This window comes from Triticum urartu, chromosome 1A, assembly GCF_056163025.1.
Source record: "Triticum urartu cultivar PI428250 chromosome 1A, HENAU_Tu73, whole genome shotgun sequence".
Lineage (NCBI taxonomy): Eukaryota > Viridiplantae > Streptophyta > Magnoliopsida > Poales > Poaceae > Triticum > Triticum urartu.
Genome location: NC_141873.1, coordinates 446,196,806 through 446,218,831, shown reverse-complemented (window position 1 = coordinate 446,218,831; position 22,026 = coordinate 446,196,806). Strand labels below are relative to the sequence as shown.

Genomic DNA, 22,026 nt, shown 5'->3' with positions numbered 1-22,026 from the left:
GCTGAGTGTCTTACGCTGACGCTGTCCCATTGGACGGCTGAGATGCGCTGGAGGTCAGATCGACGGCCCAAAGCGTCGCGCCTCAGGGCTATTACTCCCCCGCAGCTCACGGGGCGAGGCATCCATCGATTAGCCAGCGTTCCCGACTCGGCGAAAGGACTGTCTCGCCGCCGCCGCCGCCGCCGGCCGACGAGGAGGAGGAGGAGAGGCCGAGATGTTCTTCCACATCGTGCTGGAGCGGAACATGCAGCTGCACCCGCGGCACTTCGGCCCGCACCTCCGCGACAAGCTCGTCGCCAAGCTCATGAAGGACGTCGAGGGCACCTGCAGGTAGGGTTCCGTCGTTCTCGCTCGCCCGCCCGCCCGCTCCCCCCGCGGTTCGCTCAACCCTAGGGCTGGCTTCCTCGCAGCGGGCGGCACGGCTTCGTGGTGGCGATCACGGGGGTGGAGGACATCGGCAAGGGGCTCATCCGGGAGGGCACGGGCTTCGTCACGTTCCCCGTCAAGTACCAGTGCGTCGTCTTCCGCCCCTTCAAGGGCGAGATCCTCGAGGCCGTCGTCACCATGGTCAACAAGGTGGATTTTCACTCGCCTTCTTCGCAAGTGCGTCATGTGCTCAGTGCCTCCGTGCCCGGTTTACTGACTGGATTGTTTATCTTGTTGGTTCTGCAGATGGGGTTCTTCGCTGAGGCTGGGCCTGTGCAGATCTTTGTGTCAAACCATGTGAGTGACTTGCCATCAATTGGAGCTGCTTTGCCAAATCGGTGGAATAAATCGATAAAATTTAGAATTTCTGTGTGGTTAATGGTTCAGTGCAAGCTCTTACATCTGATTTGGTTGTGCCGTGGACTCGAATTGTGTCGGTTCACTTAAAAATTAAGTGTGCTTGTGTGTTGTTCTGTTTCTGTATGCAGTTGATTCCTGACGATATGGAGTTCCAATCTGGTGATGTGCCAAACTACACTACTTCGGATGGATCGGTATGCTTCTTTCTGCATATAAGTGGTTCTTACTGTTCTTTTTATCTTTGGTAACTACCCCCGCTTGTTACTGCGGACTTCACCAATACGGCTTCATGTCATGTAAAAATATATAGCTTTACCAATACAACTTAGGCTTAAAACACGTTACTTGGACTAATCTCTTTTGACCTTTATATTTTTTGTAAATGTATCAAATTTACACTGCTTTTCCTTTCTTAAAGGAAGGAAATTTTGTTTAGAGTTTCATAAGAGGTTGTTTGGCTCGTTGAGAAATTAAATCAACGAGATACCACATGTCACAATTTATTGAGAAATTAAATCATGAGATACCACATGTCACAATTAATAACTATGATATCTTATTAGTTTACTGAAAATAAAGGAATTTTTTGTTTAGTTTGTTAGGAGTTGCACAAAAGGTTGCTCAGTTTGTTGAGAGAATAAAGAAAAGAGACAAAGTACACAAGAAAAAATATGGGATAAGAAGGTTTACAGGTAGGCAAATTTTATTTTGTGTGAGTGAGGTGAGCAACGAGCCACTGCTGCCTCCAACCACCATCACCAACTCCCTTTTATGTTATGGTAAATAAATGTAAAGATAATATAAAGACTACTGGCTACTGGTAGGTCATGAAGTATCCACTTGTTGGTTTACTCTCATTGTGGCATCTTCGAAATGAAATTGTGTGCTTGTATTTTTTTTCCTGCATATAATGGTGGGATCCGTATGCTTCCTGCAAACGTGGATATGTCTATATAAATATTCTCTCAAATAAGAATATGAATGGGTATCGTTATGAAATTAAAAGGAATTGTTCTGTTGAAAATGATTTGCAATGGTATTTTCTTTGTGTTAAGTGGGAGTTGCTTGTTTGTCTGGTTCAGGTGAAAATTCAAAAGGAAAGTGAGGTTCGTCTGAAGATTATAGGCACTCGTGTTGACGCAACAGAAATTGTAAGTTGGTTACCCTTTATTTTATGGAAGTTTCTGAATTGGAAGTGCTCAAGTCCTTTAGAATTTTGTGGCAGGGCCTCTGAGTAACTACCATATGTTACTGATATTCGACTTGATGATCTAATTCCATATGAAGTACCATTAAGATCATTGCATACAATTCTTTGTAGTCTCTAATTACCTACCATGAACAGGCATGTGTAGTTTTGTTCGCAAATAGCAATCTTGATATAACTCGCTTAATCAGTCCAAGAAAACCAGCATATGACTATGAATTTAAGATGCAAATAAGATCTCTTTTTTGTGGTGTAAAATTTGATGTTCTTTCCTCTGGCATATGTTGTAACTACCCGAGGCACATAAACTGATAGTGCACTAATCTATGAGAAGATGTTTCGCAAAAATGTTGAATATTTTCCTGGATTTCTGTCTTCCTGGACCATAACCAGATACCGAAAATAAGAAAAACAATTTCATCATGAAACTACAATTGCATATATGTATCCATCCTCTCACCTTTTAATCTTGGATGCACCATTATCTTATAGTTTGATTCTTTTTTGTATCAGTTTTGCATCGGCACGATAAAAGACGACTTTCTGGGCGTTATCAGTGATCCTGGTGGAGCGCTGTAAATGATCCAAACAAGACTCAGCATGCTCTCCAACTTCCGCATCATCATATATCTGGGAAGAGTCCCCAAGGAAGGTTGCGACTGATCTGTAATTTGTGTCCTGATGTAAAATGTGATGTCATGCCTATCTAATGGAAGTCAGGGTCCTGCTAGTGTTAAAAAAAGTAATTGGCACCTGTAATATCATAACTAGGATCTTTTTAACTGTGGTGGTTGATAAGTTTAGTTGTCTGAACCTCCAGACCAGATTGTGCCAACCATGCATCACACCTACATCACTTTGTCTCACATTTGACGATAGTAATTGGTGGCAATTGTTTTAAAAGTCATAACTAAAATAAATGGAAGTACAAGTCAATGCTCTCAAGTGCGATGAGAGTATTTGATACACAGATATTTGAGGTTCTTCCACTTTGACAACGGTGCACTAATAAACACCATTCGCTTTCACTAGCGTCAGCTGTACCCTTCCATGATCACACGCAGGTTGTGCCCCTAAAACGGTTAGTGGTCATTTGACCTAGCACCTGCGCAGAAAACAACTGAAATCAGCTGATGCAATATGTAACCTACTTCAAATGTACTCCCTCCATCCGAAAAAGCTTGTTTTTCGGACGGAGGGAGTAACACTGATGCCCTCCTTTGCATACAGAGCACATATAGCTCACCTGCTTAGAACCCAACGTGTGTGTAAACGGTTTTTGGATGTTATTCTTTTGTCCACGTGAGTCACGCTGTACAAAGAAATTACAAACTTGTTCTTGGCCACTGTCCATGCCACTGCTTTGTTTCCACTTGCCGAATGTGCTGCTCCCGTGATGTCCCAAAATTGACTCTGTGAATCACAATTTTGAGCAACATGTGGGGTATGATGGTCACATGACAATCTGGAACAGCTCCTGAAACCATCAAGATGTTAGTAAGTTTGAATGAACCACCACGATTATGAAATATAATAATAGCTCTTGAATACCTGATACCATCAAACCAATCTTTCTGAAAAGGAAGCCAGGCCCATTACAGCAAGTAAACAAAGCAACGACAATGCATCCACGATGCCAAATGAAGACTCCGCGAGGAAGTAGATCTTGTGCTTGCTAGGATCACCGCGGTATCCTCGAGCAACCATTGCCTGCCCAAATCAGAAAGAATCAGAGGTAATCAAGTACTATATGTCATGTTACAAAGTAATGTCATGTTACATATGGGTTCCATATAAGTAGATTCCATAGTATGATGATTTAGACGAAGTTACGCGCCTGAAATGCAGTATATTGCCCATGATGTAATCGAGTTTCACCATTCTTATGAGCTACCCATATCAATGAGACTACATTATTGATTAAGGATGCATCTGTGTTCAATGTTCCTTTCAGTTTGTTTCTTTAAGCAGTTACTGCTCAATCAAATTCTGCCAAAAAGCCATCTAAATACCAGACAGCCTGTGATGGTCATGTTTCGCTTGTGTGATTTCTACTCCAGTTTGGGCCAAATGCATTCCTAATACACAACCACAAGTCCATGTGTGTTTCAGTTTTCCTTCCGGACATCCATCCTAAGACAACACGACCAGGACTATTTTCGCATAAAAAAACCACTGTTAACTAGGGCAAAATTTAACAGCGTAGTGGTTGGTATTACTGTCTCAGCAAACAGTTATTAAGTGCATATAGGAGTACTACATAACTGGGGTAAAAGTTCATCAGGGTAAGATTATCCCTCAGGGGGAGGTTGCACAGCAACGATTTGTGGCACTACTGGTGAAGGAAGGCACCGCTTGTGGAGGACATGACCTGGAATAGCCAATCAAGGAAGATCACAGCCAACCTAACTATCCCGTGTAACTTTCCAACTACTAAAGATAACCTTCCAAACTACATAAGACCATAGCAACAATGAAAGAATAGTTGATAGATAAGTAATATTCAGCTGGCTCTATGAAAGTAGCAACATTCCGGGCTTACGGCTAATGTTGCTCCTCTTTGGCCTTAACAGGTTGCACATAACACCATATGGTAACAACATGCACATGGAATTTCAGTTCAAATTCTAATTCCTTTCAAACCCTGGCGTTCAATTTAGAAGACCAGGTGAATTTGGTTTTACAATAATGCTAGTGCATGTTGCAGAACTACTCAAGATATATCCTCGTATTAATGCTAATAATTCCTACTTATACTTAGTAAATACTACCTCCGTCCCAAAAAGCGTGTCTTAGATTTTTCTAGATACGGATGTACCTAACACTAAAACATGTCTAGATACATCCGTATCCAGACAAATCTATGAAGTAATTCAGGACGGAGGGAGTGTGTGTGACCAAAAACTGGTAGATGGTTTCATAGAAAGATCTGATTAGTTCATAAAACAATGTATGAACACAGTGAATAGCACGCGGCCATGTTCACCAATTTAGCTTTTTTGAGAATAGTCAAAGATCACAATACATTCATTGTGACTTGTCAGCCAAGGTGAAAATTAGAAAATGAACTGACCTTGGATATTTGCTCCGCGTGATCAAATATATTTTTGAAAATTCGCTGGACATAGTTGAAAAAAACTGCAAATGATGTAAAAAAGGAAAGTTTAATTCAAGTTTTCCCCACGTAATATGTGAAGCTATTGATTCAACCCTGGCAGCCAGATTAGAGATATAGAAAGTACTTACTATCTATAGTTTCCATAGTGGCCAGCTTTTTCCAATCAATCCGACGTGTTACAATTGCCAGTGCAGAATTGCGAACCTAGTAGAATATTTCAGCAACATTATACTTCGAAGTTCGGTTTCAAATAGCAATGTATCTGTATAATTAAAAGAAAGTGCCATATACTTGCCTCATCAAATACTAGATTAATGAACCTCAAAGATAATAGCAGTGTAAGTATTATCTCGGGTACTGGCGCACCAATAAGCTTCAGTGGAATCATAAACCACCACAAAGCAGAAGCAAGCTGCTCAGGAGTGGTTGTGGTTAAGCAGAGACTTGCACTTTGGAATATCTGCACCCAAACAAACAGTAACTAAATGAATAACTAAATATTTCACTACTGGCATCTCAAACTGAAAAAAGTGCATTTTCCACTCAGGACGTGTTTGTCTGATGTATGCCACCAGCTAGAGGGTGCAAAAGGCATTAGAAATTAGAAAACACAAGATAATGAAGATATTGTGTAAGAGAAAACCTTTGGCAAATACTTTTCGATGAAATGAAGGACATACCGCAAAGGAGAGGCATGCCGATGTACTCGCTACTGACAGGCCTTTCCTGGTAAACTGCAGTGGTCCTAGTTTCATGATTGTGTAAGAATATCCACTCAAGGAACTAGGAATATTTGGCACACCCAGAACAGATGGGGGAGGAGTTCTTGTCTGGACTAGCGAAGGCGCGCCATCGGAACCAAATCCCAACATTATGAATATGATGCCTGAAAGAAGAGTAACCCTTCCAAGTTGATCCTACAGAGTAAATATAGTTTTATTTACGGGTAGCAAGTGCATTTCAAGAAGAATATATTTAATATACAAGACAATAAATGCTATGAGTAACATGGGTAAATTAGGATAAGAAGGATAACTACATAAGAAAACATGGATCATGAAAATCAGCTAGCCTAAAGCCCTATATCAGCAACAAAAACTCAATGTAATTTCACTACACAAATACTTTTAGTACGCTAATACGGGTGGGAGCGTCTGCCTTACTATGGTCACTTTGGCTATGTAGAAATGATTGTGTTTTTAATGGCAAACTCTCTTCTCCTATGCAGGTTATTTACCGTTGTACACACTGGTTTCGTATGTGGTCTACTCTGCACCGAACGGAGTACCAATCGCTGTTCAAAGTGGTGTGTATGCGGTTGGAGCGGGTGGCCAGGGAGGTTTTTACCCAACATAGGTGGCAGCATAATCTCCGAATCAGTCCACCTTCTCCGTCGACATAGGCATAGTTTCGGCTCCATATGGCTTTACTGTTGCCACTTTGTCGTTTTTATATTTTTTGTCAGACTGTTTGTTTGATGGCTGTGTGCATCTTAGCTATGCAGAGGCCAGGTGTCGCTCTTTATGTTTTGTATCCGCTCGATGCTACATTTGAGTTAATAAAAGCGCCCTTTATCGAAAAATTATGTTGAGAGTATTGTTTTGAATTTGCCATGTGCATATGGGGGCCCCAGCCAGCTAGTAACAGGAGAAAGTCAGAGCATATGACATCAGCATTAATAAGGGTATTAGGACGAATGATATTTCATCTTTCCTTTTAAGCAGATCTTATCTTTTACGTTCTAGCACCTGTATATAAGCGAGGAGCCATGTTATCAAATTTGTTGAGATGAACAACGAAGTCTCGCATCTAATATGTTGTCCCAAGTCTATGGTCTCATATTTCTCCTAAGAATATTATCCCTCCCCTTCAGCCATGACAGTGGACCCTCCTTAGTACGGTGGTTACCAAGATCTAGTACCATACATCACAGTATTAGATTAGCTTTAGAACAATACTAGGATTATGCCTGCAAGTTGTTGTGGCAATTCTATTCTACTCTATTTGTATATTGAAGTTTTATTATTCCATTCAAATGTGTTGATCATTCTACATATATAGAGTGCCATTAAGAAGGTTATTACAAATGTGTGGTGACTATGGTTTATTGAATGTCCTTTTCTGTGTATTTTTTATTCCTGGGACAAGAATTGCAGGGGACATAAATGTAAAGATGTGGCACTCTCTTTTGCTTCACTTTGTACTCAGATTAAGTAGGAAAATATTAGTTTCACTGTGCGTGTTCGGTTTCTGTGCTATAGTTTATATATTGACAGCTAAGATATTATCAAAAATGCGTTCAGTGTCGGTAAATACCAAAAATATTCCCATAATGTTTCTGTAATTTACCAAAGTTTATGTGAATCACTGAATATATGGTGCCTTTTGAGTGCAATAACAAATTAACAAGTCTCACAAATGACAGGCTATATATTTTGTGTTTGTTTACCTTTCACCACATTACTTATATCCATTTTAGCACGTCCAACTTTTTTATATTCAGAACATTATACAGTGTAGCTTCTAGCCAAGCAGGAAAGTAGAGAAATAAAATCATTACAGATGACCATCTATACTTCTATATTGTACTGTACTAAAGTGTGTAGTAATAATAAATACAATATTCCAGACAAGGCGTTGTACTGAAATAACAATTTTGCGTGAGGAGATAAATACTCATGTGAGTGCAACAGAGATTTTTTTTTCAGCACGGTTGGTTTATCCTGTGGTTGTTACTGATCAGATTGAATGCCAAAACCAGGGAGTCTGTTACCGTACCGAATAGCAGATACTACCTCTGTACACTAATATAAGACGTTCTTGAGGGAGTACCTGTCAAACCGAGTTGACTGGCTTGGTTCGGTAGAAAACTCACAGCCCTAGGTTTCAGTCTAGACTAGGAATCCTTGCTAATTCTGTATATTTGACCCCTAAACAACAACTGAATCCCTCTTTACTTCCACAAATCATAAGCTTCGACTAGCATGGAGAATTATGGATGCCCCACATACAAACATCATATGAAAAATTCCAAGTAACTGGGCACAACTAAAGGTTGAAAAACACAATTGGCCATGCATGCACAGTTCTCACTTCTCAGTGATAAGATGCACGTACATATCAACTTAACATCGAACACGATACCTTCCAAACATGGTTCGGCAGAACCCACATTGAAAGAAGAGCAAGGCATGCTACCAAACCAAACCGCATATAGATATTCGACCTGGCTGGTAGGACAACAAGGGCCAAAAGCCACACCTGCAAACATAAGTACGTATATCGTTAAAAGCAGCAGGAGAGCAACAGGTACATGGCCATCTGGTGGATTTTCAAACTAAAATTGAAGTACTTAAATTCTGTCTCATGTTCCCAAGACGATAACACCATCTAAAATTGCCAAGTGATAACAACATTTAAAATTACCAAGATGATAGCACCATCTAACAGAAATGGACCCGCCGCACATGAAAAAACATGTGTTTTGTCTGAGATGACATATTCTCCTCCCCTCTTAAGATACATAAAACAACTGGTCAACCAGGTAAGACACCACATAGCTAGTCCATCTGATTCCAGTGATTCCATTTGACCTATGTCAATTGGTTACGATACATTAGGCCTACAAAAGGATACCACAAATTTAAGCATCTCTTCACGAAAAATCTTGATTAAACCCAGAATAGGTGAATGGTAAAGCAAGGTATGCATGTCCGTCAAGCTGTTCTCTGATCCCTTGGTTCACCCTCCCCTCTCCTCTAATGTCTAATCTCTCATCCACCTTGATTACCATGGGTTATTCAGCATCACCAACTATAGAACCACGAGTGCACAATTGCTCATCCAAGTGGGTTCTGCCGAAATAAGAGTGATGCATCATATTCTACATGCACTAGTTATAACCCAGTGGAGACATTTTCACAGGGACCTGCCGTGAACCCTCTCTAGTCTGTACCGGCACCTGTAAGGTACTGATGATAGTTTATCCGAAATGCGAGGCAGGCTAGTTACCAGCTTGACGCGGGGGTCGACGGAGTGGAGGAAGGTGCGGGGGGAGTCGACGAACTGGCAGATGGGCGTGGCCGCAGCGCCGGAGATGAGCCTGAGGACCTTCTCCGGGCTGACCCCGCCCACCGCGGCGCGTGGGATCCACGCGGCCCACCTGGCCACGGCCGCCGCCGCGCCACTGGTTTCCCCTGAGGACGAGGAGGAGGAGGGGGCTGCGGGCGTGGTGGGGCTGGAAGCGGAGCACACGAGCAAGGCGAGGCGGGCGCTTCTACCCGTCGCCCTTGCCTTCGCCGACAGGTGGAGGCGGTTGGGACTGGCGGTGGTTTTTGCCGCGGGGAGCGCGAGGGGGTGGAATGGGCGGAGGTTGACGGCGGCCATCGGTGGCTCGCTCCGCCGGAGGGGGCGGGGACAGGGCCAGGCGGGGGAGGTTTTGCTTGGCAGATGTGAACTGAGGAGCAGGATTGCAGCTGGCCGGCGTAAACCGTCGGATTTACACAACTATTTCCGAGATACGGTATTCGTTTTCAATAAGCTTTGCTCTCGAAAACGTAAACCAAACCGGGTATCCTCGCTCTAGAAAATACTCTCTCGATCGGAACATAAGGAGTTGTGGAAAGTCAAGGCTCCAAACAAAATGAAGATCGTGCTGTGGCGATTTGCTCATAACTGCTTGCCTTCGGGTGAGCAAATGCTTCGACGCCAGGTTCCAACACGGACCGACTGTTGTTTCTGCGGCCGGCAGGAGAGTGTTGAACATGCACTGCTGTTCTGTGCACACGCTCGAGCAGTTTGGGATGTTCTTAAAGGGTCCATGGGGATCAAGCTGTCTCGATCTTCCTTTGCGTCGCCGAAGCAGTGGTTGTTTGATTTTCTCTTGCGCGGATCCGAGCGTGATGCTACTATAATGACTGTTATCTTTTGGCATATATGGGAGGCACGCAACTCTGCTAGGAATGAACCTGAAGCTCCTCATTCCCAACGCACGGCTGCAAGGGCGCGTGCTTACTTGGAAATGATCTTCCAGCACCTGTACAAGCCTACCTCTGCAACTAGGCGTGAGACCTCTGCTTCCAGCTCTATGTGGTCTCCGCCGCCGCCAGGTACGCTGTTGGTTTCTTCGGACGCTGCTGTTTCACGGGAGCTAGGTAAATCTTGTGCTGGTGTGGTGGTTCTGGACCACTCCGGTCAATGCATAGCTGCTGCTTCTGAACTTCTGAATGGTGTTACTGATTCTGAAGTGGCGGAGGCTTGGGCTCTTCGACGGGCGGCGAGGTTGGTTCGAGATGAGAACTACATTGATGTGATCTTTCACTCGGACTGCCTTTCTGTAGTGCAAAGGCTGAATTCTTCATCCCGTGACCGCTCCTTTGTGGGATCAATTGTTGCTGGTATTAAGATGACAACTGGAGCTCTTTCGTCTGTGACTTTCAAGCATGTTCGTCGGCATCGCAATGTTTTAGCTCATGTATTAGCTAGATCTAGTTTGAACTCTTCGAGTCTATGTATTTTTCATTCTGCTCCAGATTGTATCCGGGAGACTCTTTGTAACTTGTTTGCTTAATCAATAAATGCCGACGTTTGATGAAGCTATGTACCTAGGGTAGGGGCATGGACCTGTCCTAAGCACCCTACCCAAGGACATCCCTAGAAGAAGTCACCTTTCAATCGACTTGGAGGTATCCCACTCGACGGATTCAAGACACTCGACCATGAAGCAATCACTCGACCAAGATCCAACCACTTGACTGCCAGGAGATCTAAAGTCACCCTGCACGCAAACGGTCGGTCATTAAGTAGCTTTTATGGTCATCATAGCACTTTATTAGGGGCGTTACCAGTAACCCCCAGTCTTAATGTACTTTAAACCCTGCATTACTGAGGGCTGGAGGGGCCTGGCAAACTCTATATAAGCCACCCCCTCCTCGGTATCAAGGGTTCGCACCCCTGTTATTCATACACACATAATTCAGTCGACCGCCTCCGGGCACCGAGACGTAGGGTTGTTACTTCCTCCGAGAAGGGCCTGAACTCGTAATCCTCGTGTGCTTACAACTCCTCCATAGCTAAAATCTAGCCTCTCCGTACATACCCCCCTACATCACTGTCAGAGTCAGAACCACGACAGTTGGCGCCCACCGTGGGGCTAGGAGTCTTAGCGCCTAGTTGGAGAAGTTGTGATTTTTTCCGATCTCCTTGATCATGGTTTCGGGCGGAGCTTTGGTGGAGGGCCGCGAGATCCGTCTTGGCGCGCTCACGTTCATCGCCGACGACTCCGCTTGGCTTCAGGAGGCTCCACTCAACGTCGACGCGCTCCCCGTCCGCGGGGCGACGCACTTTCGCGCATGCGTCCGTGGTGTCCTCCTGCGGCAGCCGTCGACCCAGTATCGGTCGGCTCCTGTGGCATCTCCCCGCCCTTTTTCTCGTCGGCGCAAGCGCTCCGGTCGGTCGAGGCTTCAGAGGTGGGTGAGGCATGCGGTGGCCCGCCAGTCGGCCACCCCACAAGTCACGGCAATCTAGCCCGACGAATCCCTCTACGGCCTGTTCGACCTGTCGACTGGCTCCGCAAAGACCGCATCCGAATGCGACAGCAGTGACCCAGCTGCAGAGGTTCTGGTGATCGATGGGCCACACAGTCCTCCCGGTTTCCCCCACGCTGACGGAGGCACGGATGGGGGCGACCCGTCGCGTCCTCACGAGGAGTATCTCCCCGAGCCTCTCACGTCGTTGCAGCGGGAGGAGCTTCGCCGCCGGAACATGGATGCACTCCACACTCCTATCGTTGGAGAAACCCCCGAGGCCCGAGCCTTGGAGGACGCGCGCTTGGCTAGCTTGGCCGAGCGCGCTCGACTGGAGAATCTCCAGCGAATACTCAACGAGCGAACGCGTCAACGGGCTCCAGAATCCAGTCGACGTCAACTCTTTCCGCCCCCGCGGGTATATCGTACTCCGATTCAGAATTTGGCGGCTGTGGCCCGTATAGCAGAGTCGATTCAGCCCTCCCAGTCAGAGGCTTGTTGCAAATCAGAGTGTTGCTCCGGGCAGCGGGAGACCAGAATTCCGCTGTTTCTCAGTCGCGGAACAGGATCCACAGTCGATCCGTTGCAGCGGATACAGTCCAGTCGGCTCACAGCCCAAGATCGCCTCCGAGGCGTGAGGGACGTGGAGACCGGCGTGATCAGTACAGAAAGAATGAGCAGTATGATCACCGATTCGATCGTGATGATCGACGTCGAGTGCCAACCCCTCCCCCGAGGAGTGGATCATATGTGCCTCGACAGCAGGTTGACAGACGCCCTCATAGTGTTGGGCAGAGAATTCCAGTCGACCCCAGGGAACCAGGCTTTGATGCGAGATCCATTCTCGTTCAAGGTTTGGTCGACAGGAATAGAGCTCACCGAGAAGGCCACGACAGAGATGCGCCTACCAGTAGCAGAGTACATGTTTCAGGGCCGGAGTGTTTCAGTCGAGCCATCAGAGCCGCTGTAATTCCTCCCAACTTCAGGTTGGCGACTGGAGTTAGTAAGTTCACCGGTGAGTCCAAGCCCGATACTTGACTCGAAGATTACCGAGTGGCTGTCCAGATTGGCGGCGAGAATGATGAGGTAGCCATGAAGCACCTGCCTCTCATGTTAGAAGGCTCGGCCAGAGCGTGGCTGAATCAGTTAGCACCCAGCAGCATTTACACTTGGGAGGATCTCTCCCGAGTGTTTGTCACCACATTTGAAGGAACATGTAAGCGACCTGCAGGCCTTACGGAATTGCGGTCTTGCGTGCAGAAACTGAATGAAACTCTGAGGGATTACATCCAGAGGTGGATCACATTGCATACACAGTTGAAAATGTACCAGATCATCAAGCAGTTTGTGCCTTTAAAGAAGGCGTTAAGTACAGAGAATTGAATCTGAAGTTCGGTCGAACCGGAGAGATGTCTCTGAATCGGATGATGGAGATTGCCACCAAATACGCTAATGGTCAAGATGAGGATCGACTCCGGAGTGGCAAGCATAAAGCAGTCGCCTAGGAAACCGGAGGAAATTCCAGTTGGAAACAGAAGCGGAAAGCCGAGCCAGCCGCTCCTGGGGAGGCCCTGGCCGTAACCCAGGGAAAATTTAAGGGAAAATCCAAAGGACCTTGGAACCCCAAGAAAGTTAAAGACCAAGATGGAAATGATGTTTTGGATCTACTGTGTCACGTCCACACCAAGAAAGATGAAGAGGGTAAACTCATTTACCCAAAGCATACCACTCGACAGTGTTGGCTTCTGATCTAGCAGTTTCAGGGCAAGCAGTCCAAAGATAAGGAAAAGGAGTCGGACAAAGTTGAGGATAAGGAAGATAGTGACGATGGGTACCCCCAGGTCAATTCCACCCTGATGATTTTTGCTGATGTTGAGAGAAAAAGTCGACTGAAGGTTATTAACCGTGAGGTAAATATGGTTGCTCTGGCAACACCCAATTATCTGAAGTGGTCCCAGACTGCCATCACATTCGACCAGTCTGATCACCCTACGCACATTGCCACCCCTGGGAGGCAAGCTTTGGTGGTCGACCCAGTTGTCGAAGGCACTCGACTGACCAAAGTCCTGATGGATGGAGGCAGCGGTTTGAACATACTGTATGCAGAAACATTGAAAGGGATGGGCATTCTGATGTCCAGGCTCGGTACCAGTAACATGAGTTTCCATGGAGTCATTCCTGGGAAGAAAGCCGAGTCACTCGGCCAAATTGCTCTTGATGTGGTTTTCAGTGATTCCAAGAATTACCGCAAGGAAAAGTTGACATTCAAAGTTGTGGATTTCCAAAGTGCTTATCACGCTATTTTGGGCAGGCCAGCTTATGCACGCTTCATGGCTCGACCATGTTATGTGTATCTCAAATTGAAGATGTCTGGTCCCAAAGGTGTGATCACTGTTACAGGCAATCGGAAGAAAGCAGAAGAGTGTTTTCAGAAAGGCTCAAAGATTGCTGACGCTCAGATGGCAGTGGTCGAGCTGCAAGAGTATCAGAAGACTGCAGATCCGAGTGAGTTGCTACGAGCTAAGAAGCCTGCTTCAGAATCAGCTTTTCAGTCGTCCGGTGAAACGAAGGCAGTTCACATTCACCCGAGCGATCCAAATGCTGCTCCGACTCACATCTCAATGACGGTCGACTCCAAATAGGAAGAAGCGCTCATCCAGTTCCTCCGTGAGAACTGGGACATCTTCGCATGGAAGCCTGCTGACATGCCTGGAGTTCCCAGGGGGCTGGCTGAGCACCGTCTACGAGTCGACCCAAAATTTAAACCTGTGAAAGAACATCTTCGACGGTCCGCCGTCTAGAAGAGGAAGGCCATTGGCGAGGAGGTGGCTCGGCTCTTAGCAGCGGAGTTCATCCGAGAAATTTACCACTCCGAGTGGCTCGCCAATGTTGTCATGGTCCCCAAGAAGGACAAGTCACTTCGCATGTGCATTGATTTCAAGCATATTAATCGGGCCTGCCAGAAAGATCATTTTCCTCTCCCCCGCATCGACCAGATAGTCGACTCGACTGCGGGATGTGAGCATTTGTCTTTTCTAGACGCCTATTCCGGGTACCATCAGATCCGTCTGTACGGGCCCGACGAGATCAAAACAGCTTTCATCACTCCATTCGGGTGCTTCTGTTATGTCACCATGCCGTTCGGCCTCAAGAATGCCGGAGCCACGTTCATGAGGATGATTCAGAAGTGTTTGCTCACTCAAATCAGTCGGAATGTGGAGGCATACATGGATGATATTATGGTCAAGTCACGGAAGGGTTCCGACCTGCTGACTGACCTTGCTGAAACCTTTGCCAACCTCAGGAGGTATGATATCAAGCTCAATCCGTCAAAGTGCACATTCGGATTTCCAGGTGGGAAGTTACTCGGTTTTCTCGTTTCCGAACGGGGGATCGACGCCAATCCTGAAAAAATTGGTACTATACTCCGGATGAAACATCCTGTGCGTGTGCATGACGTCCAGAAGCTTACAGGATGCTTGGCTGCTTTAAGTCGATTCATCTCTCGCCTCGGTGAAAAGGCATTGCCTCTTTACCGACTGATGAAGAAGTCCGACAAGTTCGAGTGGACTCCAGAAGCTGATGCAGCGTTTACAGAGCTCAAAGCTCTGCTCTCCACCCAGCCGGTGCTTGCCGCCCCAATCAGCAAGGAGCCTTTGCTGCTTTACATTGCAGCCACAGGACAAGTTGTCAGTACAGTACTTACGGTCGAGCGGGAAGAAGAAGGAAAGGCCTTCAAAGTTCAGCGCCCAGTATATTATGTTTTTGAAGTTTTGACTCCTTCAAAGCAAAGATATCCTCATTACCGGAAGCTTGTATATGGGATTTATATGACCATGAAGAAGGTTGCACATTACTTCTCTGATCATTCCATTACAGTCTTCAGCGACGCTCCACTATCAGAGATTTTGCACAACAGAGATGCAACTGGTCGAGTGGCCAAATGGGCGATTGAACTTCTTCCCCTAGATATCAAGTTTGAGGCAAAGAAAGCTATCAAGTCCCAAGCAATTGCAGATTTCGTCGCCGAGTGGATCGAACAGCAACTTCCGACTCAAGTTCACTCGGAGCACTGGACCATGTTCTTCGATGGATCTAAGATGCTGAATGGTTCTGGTGCTGGGGTAGTATTGGTTTCCCCCCGAGGAGATAAGCTCAGATATGTTCTCCAGATTCACTTCGATTCCTCCAATAACGAAGCAGAATATGAAGCACTTTTGTATGGGTTGCGCATGGCCATTTCACTCGGCGTCCGTCGCCTCATGGTCTATGGCGACTCAGATTTGGTGGTTAATCAGGTGATGAAGGAGTGGGACGTCAGAAGTCTAGCTATGACTGGTTATTGCAATGCAGTGAGAAAGTTAGAGAAGAAATTCGAGGGATTAGAGCTTCATCACATCCCCCGACTGAAAAATCAAGCGGCTGATGATTTGGCAAAGATAGGCTCCAAGAGAGAAGCCATCCCCAGCAGTGTGTTTTTGGAACACATCCACTCGCCATCAGTCCAAGAAGATCCTTTTACAGATGAAGCCCCGTAGCCAAAGAGTGCCACAGATCCGACTGAAGTTGAAATTCCGGCAGTGGTCGACCTAATCATGGAAGTTTTGGCAATCACCCCCAACTGGACGATACCGTACATCGCGTATATCCTGAGAAAGGAACTCCTGGAGGACGAAGAAGAGGCTCGACAGATCGTCCGTCGATCCAAGGCCTTTACAGTCATAAAGGGACAGTTGTATAGAGAAAGCGTGACTGGAGTCGGTCAGAAGTGTATAACACCAGAAGAAGGTCAGATAATCCTTGATGATATCCACTCGGGGACCTGTGGTCATTATGCGTCCTCTCGGACCATTGTGGATAAAGCATACCGAGCGGGATTTTACTGGCCAAGAGCGAATGAAATGGCAAAAGAGATAGTCAACAAGTGTGAAGGGTGCCAGTTCTACTCCAACATGTCGCACAAGCCTGCATCAGCCCTGAAGACCATTCCACTCGTCTGGCCCTTCGCTGTTTGGGGACTGGACATGGTTGGCCCATTGAGAATAGGCAGGAGCGGTTTCACACATGTGCTTGTGGCAATCGACAAGTTTACCAAATGGATTGAAGCTAAGCCTATCAAGAATCTTGATGCTTGCACTGCTATCAGTTTCTTCAGGGAGTTAACATTCAGATATGGAGTCCCGCATAGCATCATCACCGACAATGGGTCAAACTTTGATTCAGACAAGTTCAGAGCTTTTTGCGTCTCTCAAGGCACACGAGTCGACTACGCATCGGTCGCCCACCCCCAGTCGAATGGACAAGCAGAAAGGGCAAATGGTCTGATTCTCAAAGGACTAAAGCCTCGGCTGATGCGTGATCTCAAGCACGTAGCAGGCGCTTGGGTCGACGAGCTTCCGTCAGTTCTATGGGGATTGAGGACCACCCCGAATCGGTCGACTGGAAGAACTCCGTTCTTTCTGGTTTACGGAGCGGAAGCAGTCCTGCCGAGTGATCTACTTCACAATGCACCCCGAGTCGAGCTTTATACCGAAGATGAAGCAGAACAAGCCCGGCAAGACGCAGTCGACCTCCTGGAAGAAGAAAGAGAAATGTCTATGATCCGATCGACCATTTATCAGCAAGACTTGCGTCGATTCCATGCCAGAAATGTGAAGAGTCGAGCCTTCCAAGAAGGAGATTTGGTCCTCCGAGTGGATCAACAGAAACCACACAAGCTCGCTCCTACTTGGGAAGGTCCCTTCATCGTCACCAGAGTCCTCCACAATGGAGTGTATCACCTTTACAATGTCGATCGCCAGATCGATGAGCCACAAGCTTGGAATGCAGAACTGCTCCGCCCCTTTTACACTTGAATTCTCACTCGGATGAGATGTAATAAGAAAAACTTCTGTAGTCTATTTATCAAAGACAAGAGTGTTACAATTTTTCCTATAATTGTTGTCGCTTTTGTTTGCGTGTGAAATCACCCAGTGGGTGGCTTAGCTGCGAATCCGTTTCGCCTAAGTTTGTAAAAAAATCCTACCGAGTGGTGAGCCAGACTCCCACTCGGAGGCTTAGCTGCAGCCCAGTGCTCGCCTAAGTATTTAAAAGTCCTACCGAGTGGTGAGCCAGACTCCCACTCGGAGGCTTAGCTGCAGCCCAGTGCTTGCCTAAGTGTTTAAAAATCCTACCGAGTGGCGAGCCAGACTCCCACTCGGAGGCTTAGCGGCAGTCCAGTACTCGCCTAAGTTTGAAAAAATCCTACCGAGTGGCGAGCCAGACTCCCACTCGGAGGCTTAGCTGCAGCCCAGTGCTCGCCTAAGTGTTTAAAAATCCTACCGGGTGGCGAGCCAGACTCCCACTCGGAGGCTTAGCTGCAGCCCAGTGCTCGCCTAAGTGTTTAAAAATCCTACCGAGTGGTGAGCTAGACTCCCACTCGGAGGCTTAGCTGCAGCCCAGTGCTCGCCTAAGTGTTTAAAAATCCTACCGAGTGGAGAGCAAACCTCCCACTCGGGGGCTTAGCTGCAGTCCAGTACTCGCCTAAGTTTGAAAAAATCCTACCGAGTGGAGAGCAGACCTCCCATTCGGGGGCTTAGCTGCAGTCCAGTAATCGCCTAAGTTTGAAAAAATCCTACCGAGTGGAGAGCAGACCTCCCACTCGGGGGCTTAGCTGCAGTCCAGTACTTGCCTAAGTTTGAAAAAATCCTACCGAGTGGAGAGCAGACCTCCCACTCGGGGGCTTAGCTGCAGTCCAGTACTCGCCTAAGTTTGAAAAAATCCTACCGAGTGGAGAGCAGACCTCCCGCTCGGGGGCTTAGCTGCAGTCCAGTACTCGCCTAAGTTTGAAAAAATCCTACCGAGTGGAGAGCAGACCTCCCACCCGGGGGCTTAGCTGCAGGCGAGTACTCGCCTAAGTTTGAAAAAATCCTACCGAGTGGAGAGCAAACCTCCCACTCGGGGGCTTAGCTGCAGTCCAGTACTCGCCTAAGTTTTTAAAATCCTACCGAGTGGAGAGCAGACCTTCCACTCGGGGGCTTAGCTGCAGCCCAGTGCTCGCCTAAGTACGGAACACATCCCAATCCGCAAGGACGACGAGGTGCAAATCTACTGCTACCATCTCCTTCGGAGCTGCACCACAAATACAAAGTTATTTCGAGTGAAGAACAAGTTCCACTCGACAGATAATTCATGAAGATATTCAACGATAAATCAAGTTCAGATAAGATCCAAAGGTCCTAGACCGCAGATCAAAGTACTCGAGCCTCCAGCTCGACAGAGTTTAACGGTTACAAAATCCACTCGGCATTCCGACGCAAATTTAAAATGAAGCATAAAAGTTTTTATTCCTTAGGCGGAGGACTGGAAGGGGCGACGAACTCGTCCAAGTCGATCCCGTCTGCAATGCGAGTGGCAGCAGCAATGAAAGTCTCCATGAAGTATTGAAAGTTGTGCTTCCTGGTATTGGCAACTTGGATGGCGGCCAACTTTTCTTCTCGCGCCTCCTTGCAGTGGACGCGGACCAGAGACAGAGCGATGTCAGCGCCACATCTAGCAGAAGATTTCTTCCATTCCGCCACTCGACCTAGGACTTCATTCAGTCGAGTCATCAGGGACTCGAGGTCATTCTGAAGCTTTGTCCTAGGCCAGAGCGACGTGTCGATCCGCGACATCGCAACCTTCAACCGAGCAAGATAGTCAACAACGCCGGCAACACGAGATTCCAGTCGGAGCACGTTCATAGCAGCCTCGTCCTTCACTGGAGAATTGATGGGGTCCAAGTCTATCTCCACTCGACTGGTCTCCTCTTTGAAGTTCTGGCAGAATTCTGTAAACACAATTCAAGGATAAGTCAGTGGCTCTACACAGGTTTGGTAACTGCAAGTCAGTCGGGCCGAAGTAATTACCCTCGAGCATGACGAACAGCTTCTTGGCGAGTCCACCAAGATAAGCCTCCAGATCGTTCCTCTTCCCCGCCAGTTCACTTGCCTTGTCATTCAGAGCTATATTGCCATTCTTCAGACGGCTGACCTCTTGATTAGCCGCGTCGAGAGCAGTTTTCATCCTGGAGTTTTCCTTTTCAAGAGTACCGACTGAAGCCAGTTTTTCTTCAGCAAGCTTCGTTTTGTTCAGGGCCTCCTTCTGCGCTTCGGCAAGGTCTTGATCCTTCTTCTTCAGAACCTCCTCCATTTTGTCTGTGAAACAGCAAGTGAGATCAACATCGAGGACGGCCAGAAAGAAAGGACAGTCGACAAAATCTCACCAGCCATACCTTTTGCTTCGTCCCTCGCCTTCTGCAAGTTCTCCTGAGCAAGCTTCAAGTCAAGGTTCAGCTAGATCTGTTTGTTCTCCAACTCAGTGTAGCGAGCCACAAGTTCGCAGGATTTCTGCAAAAAAACCAGTCGACAGACATCCAAGATAAGTTGCTTCCGAGTAACCAAGAGACAATGATGGCGTTTCTAAGACTACAGCCGAATCAAAAACATTCGACAGTAGTCTCGGGGACTACACCCAGTGGGTGCACTCAGCGTGCCCCCACTGGTTCGACCAAAAAAAATCGACTGCCCGCAGTCGACCGTGTACAGTTCCATTCGACATGGCCTAACCAGACCGAGTGAAGAAGTTCAACTAAAGCAACACAATATAAAGACTACAGTCGACTGCCAGCAGTCCACCGTAGTCTCGGGGACTACACCCAGTGGGTGCACTTAGCGTGCCCCCACTCGTCAAAAAGATTAATAGACACACCCAGTGGGTGTACAGATATAAAGATCTTCGGAAAAGAGATTCTTCAGATAGCATACCCTAACAGAACAAGCGGTGAATCGACTGACCTGGACGTTGCTCTAAAGAGCTGAACTCGCGTCATAAGCTGCTTGGCTGGCTTCCCGAACCACCTTCACTTGCTCCATCATGATCCCCGCCTGGCGTATAGCCTCTTTAGCGGCACCCACGTGGTCCTCAGGGACGTGGTGTGTGGCAAAAAGCGAAGGCGGATTTGCAGTCGACGTCGAAGGCCGGACACTCGTCAGAGGTACAGCGAAGGTCACAGAAGCCCGAGTGGTATCACCACCCTCCCGGACTACGGCCTCAGGCGCCGGAGTAGTTTGTGGGGTCTTGCCAGCCGGCACCCTCCTGTTCCTTCGCGCCCTCAGCGGCACTTCGTCGTCATCATCAGGGAGGTCAATGACATGAGGAGGAGCTACAAGAAAAATCCAATCGACCGGAATTATAAGAAATTGTCAGTCGACTAAAAGCAGAGCATCAGTAATCGTACCGGGGTTGGAGGTAACAGCGTCTTCCATCTCTTGATCATCGTCCTTGGCGGAGATCTCCGAGGTGGCAGCACTACAAATTTCGAAAGTCAGTCAGCTTATTCAATGAGTCGACCAAGAGTCCGTCACGTTCAACAAAGGAAAACAAATTCTACTATTACCCAGAAATGGTGGGGACAGTCATCTTCATCTTGGGCAGAGCCTTGGGCGCCTTGGACGGTGTCGCGCGCGGGTGCTTGGGAACTTTTTCTGTCGGCACTGGAGATGAGGTCCGATGGCGCTTCGACGACTGCCCAACAGGGACAGTCGCCTTACCACGTTCCCGCGCAGGGTCGTGTGTAAGCTTGGATCTCTGTTCTGAGCGGGGAGGTTCGACTTCTTCCTCCTCCTCTTCACTGGAGTCGTCGTCGTCATCCCCCTCTCCTTCGTCGTGAGATTCCCACTCTTCTCTCTCGTCTCCACTTTCGCCTCCGCTCGCCTCTCCTTCCTTGGCCTGCTCCTGTGCGCCATTGGGTGTCGAGTACATCTCAGTAATGGCCTAGAGGACAACAAACAAGACAAAAGTCAATCGACTGATCCAAAGAGAACAAATAAAGAAAGCAAGATCACGGTCGGAAACGCAAGGTCAGACCTTGTCCACTTCGTATGTTTGGTCGAGTGGAGGAATCCTCCTGGCTCCTCGGGGGTTGTCCTTGTTCCCTGTGATACTCGACAACCACCCTTCCAACATCTCGTCAGTGACCTCCTCTGGGTGAATCCGAGTGGTGTCTTCGAGACCCGAGTACAGCCACATCGGGTGGTCACGAGCCTGAAGCGGTTGGATGCGCCTCCGAAGGAAGACTTCCAACAAGTCCATGACAGTCACACCCTCGCGGACTGTTGGGGAACGTAGTAATTTCAAAAAAAATTCCTATGCACACGCAAGATCATGGTGATGCATAGCAATGAGAGGGGAGAGTGTGATCTACGTACCCTTGTAGACCGACAGCGGAAGCATTAGCACAACGCGGTTGATGTAGTCGTACGTCTTCACGGCACGACCGATCAAGCACCGAAACTACGGCACCTCTGAGTTCTAGCACACGTTCAGCTCGATGACGATCCCCGGACTCCGATCCAGCAAAGTATCGGGCAAGA

The 22,026-nt window shown here is 47.4% G+C and overlaps 2 protein-coding genes across 2 annotated transcripts; one reads left to right on the top strand and one right to left on the bottom strand.

Moving 5' to 3' along the window:
- Positions 1–61: 61 nt before the first annotated feature.
- On the top strand, positions 62–2,828 carry NRPB7 (DNA-directed RNA polymerase II). The gene is made up of 6 exons (XM_048682379.2): positions 62–330; positions 411–576; positions 673–723; positions 915–980; positions 1,869–1,937; positions 2,507–2,828. The coding sequence occupies exons 1-6, from the start codon at positions 215–217 to the stop codon at positions 2,570–2,572; spliced, it is 534 nt and encodes a 177-aa protein (XP_048538336.1). The 5' UTR covers positions 62–214; the 3' UTR covers positions 2,573–2,828.
- A 430-nt stretch (positions 2,829–3,258) lies between these two features.
- On the bottom strand, positions 3,259–9,610 carry ABCI12 (cobalt ion transmembrane transporter). The gene is made up of 8 exons (XM_087524666.1): positions 9,123–9,610; positions 8,256–8,372; positions 5,792–6,028; positions 5,407–5,571; positions 5,240–5,315; positions 5,067–5,131; positions 3,545–3,703; positions 3,259–3,470 (listed from the first exon to the last, which is right to left on the bottom strand). The coding sequence occupies exons 1-7, from the start codon at positions 9,495–9,497 to the stop codon at positions 3,554–3,556; spliced, it is 1,185 nt and encodes a 394-aa protein (XP_087380792.1). The 5' UTR covers positions 9,498–9,610; the 3' UTR covers positions 3,259–3,470; positions 3,545–3,553.
- Between the last annotated feature and the right edge of the window lie 12,416 nt (positions 9,611–22,026).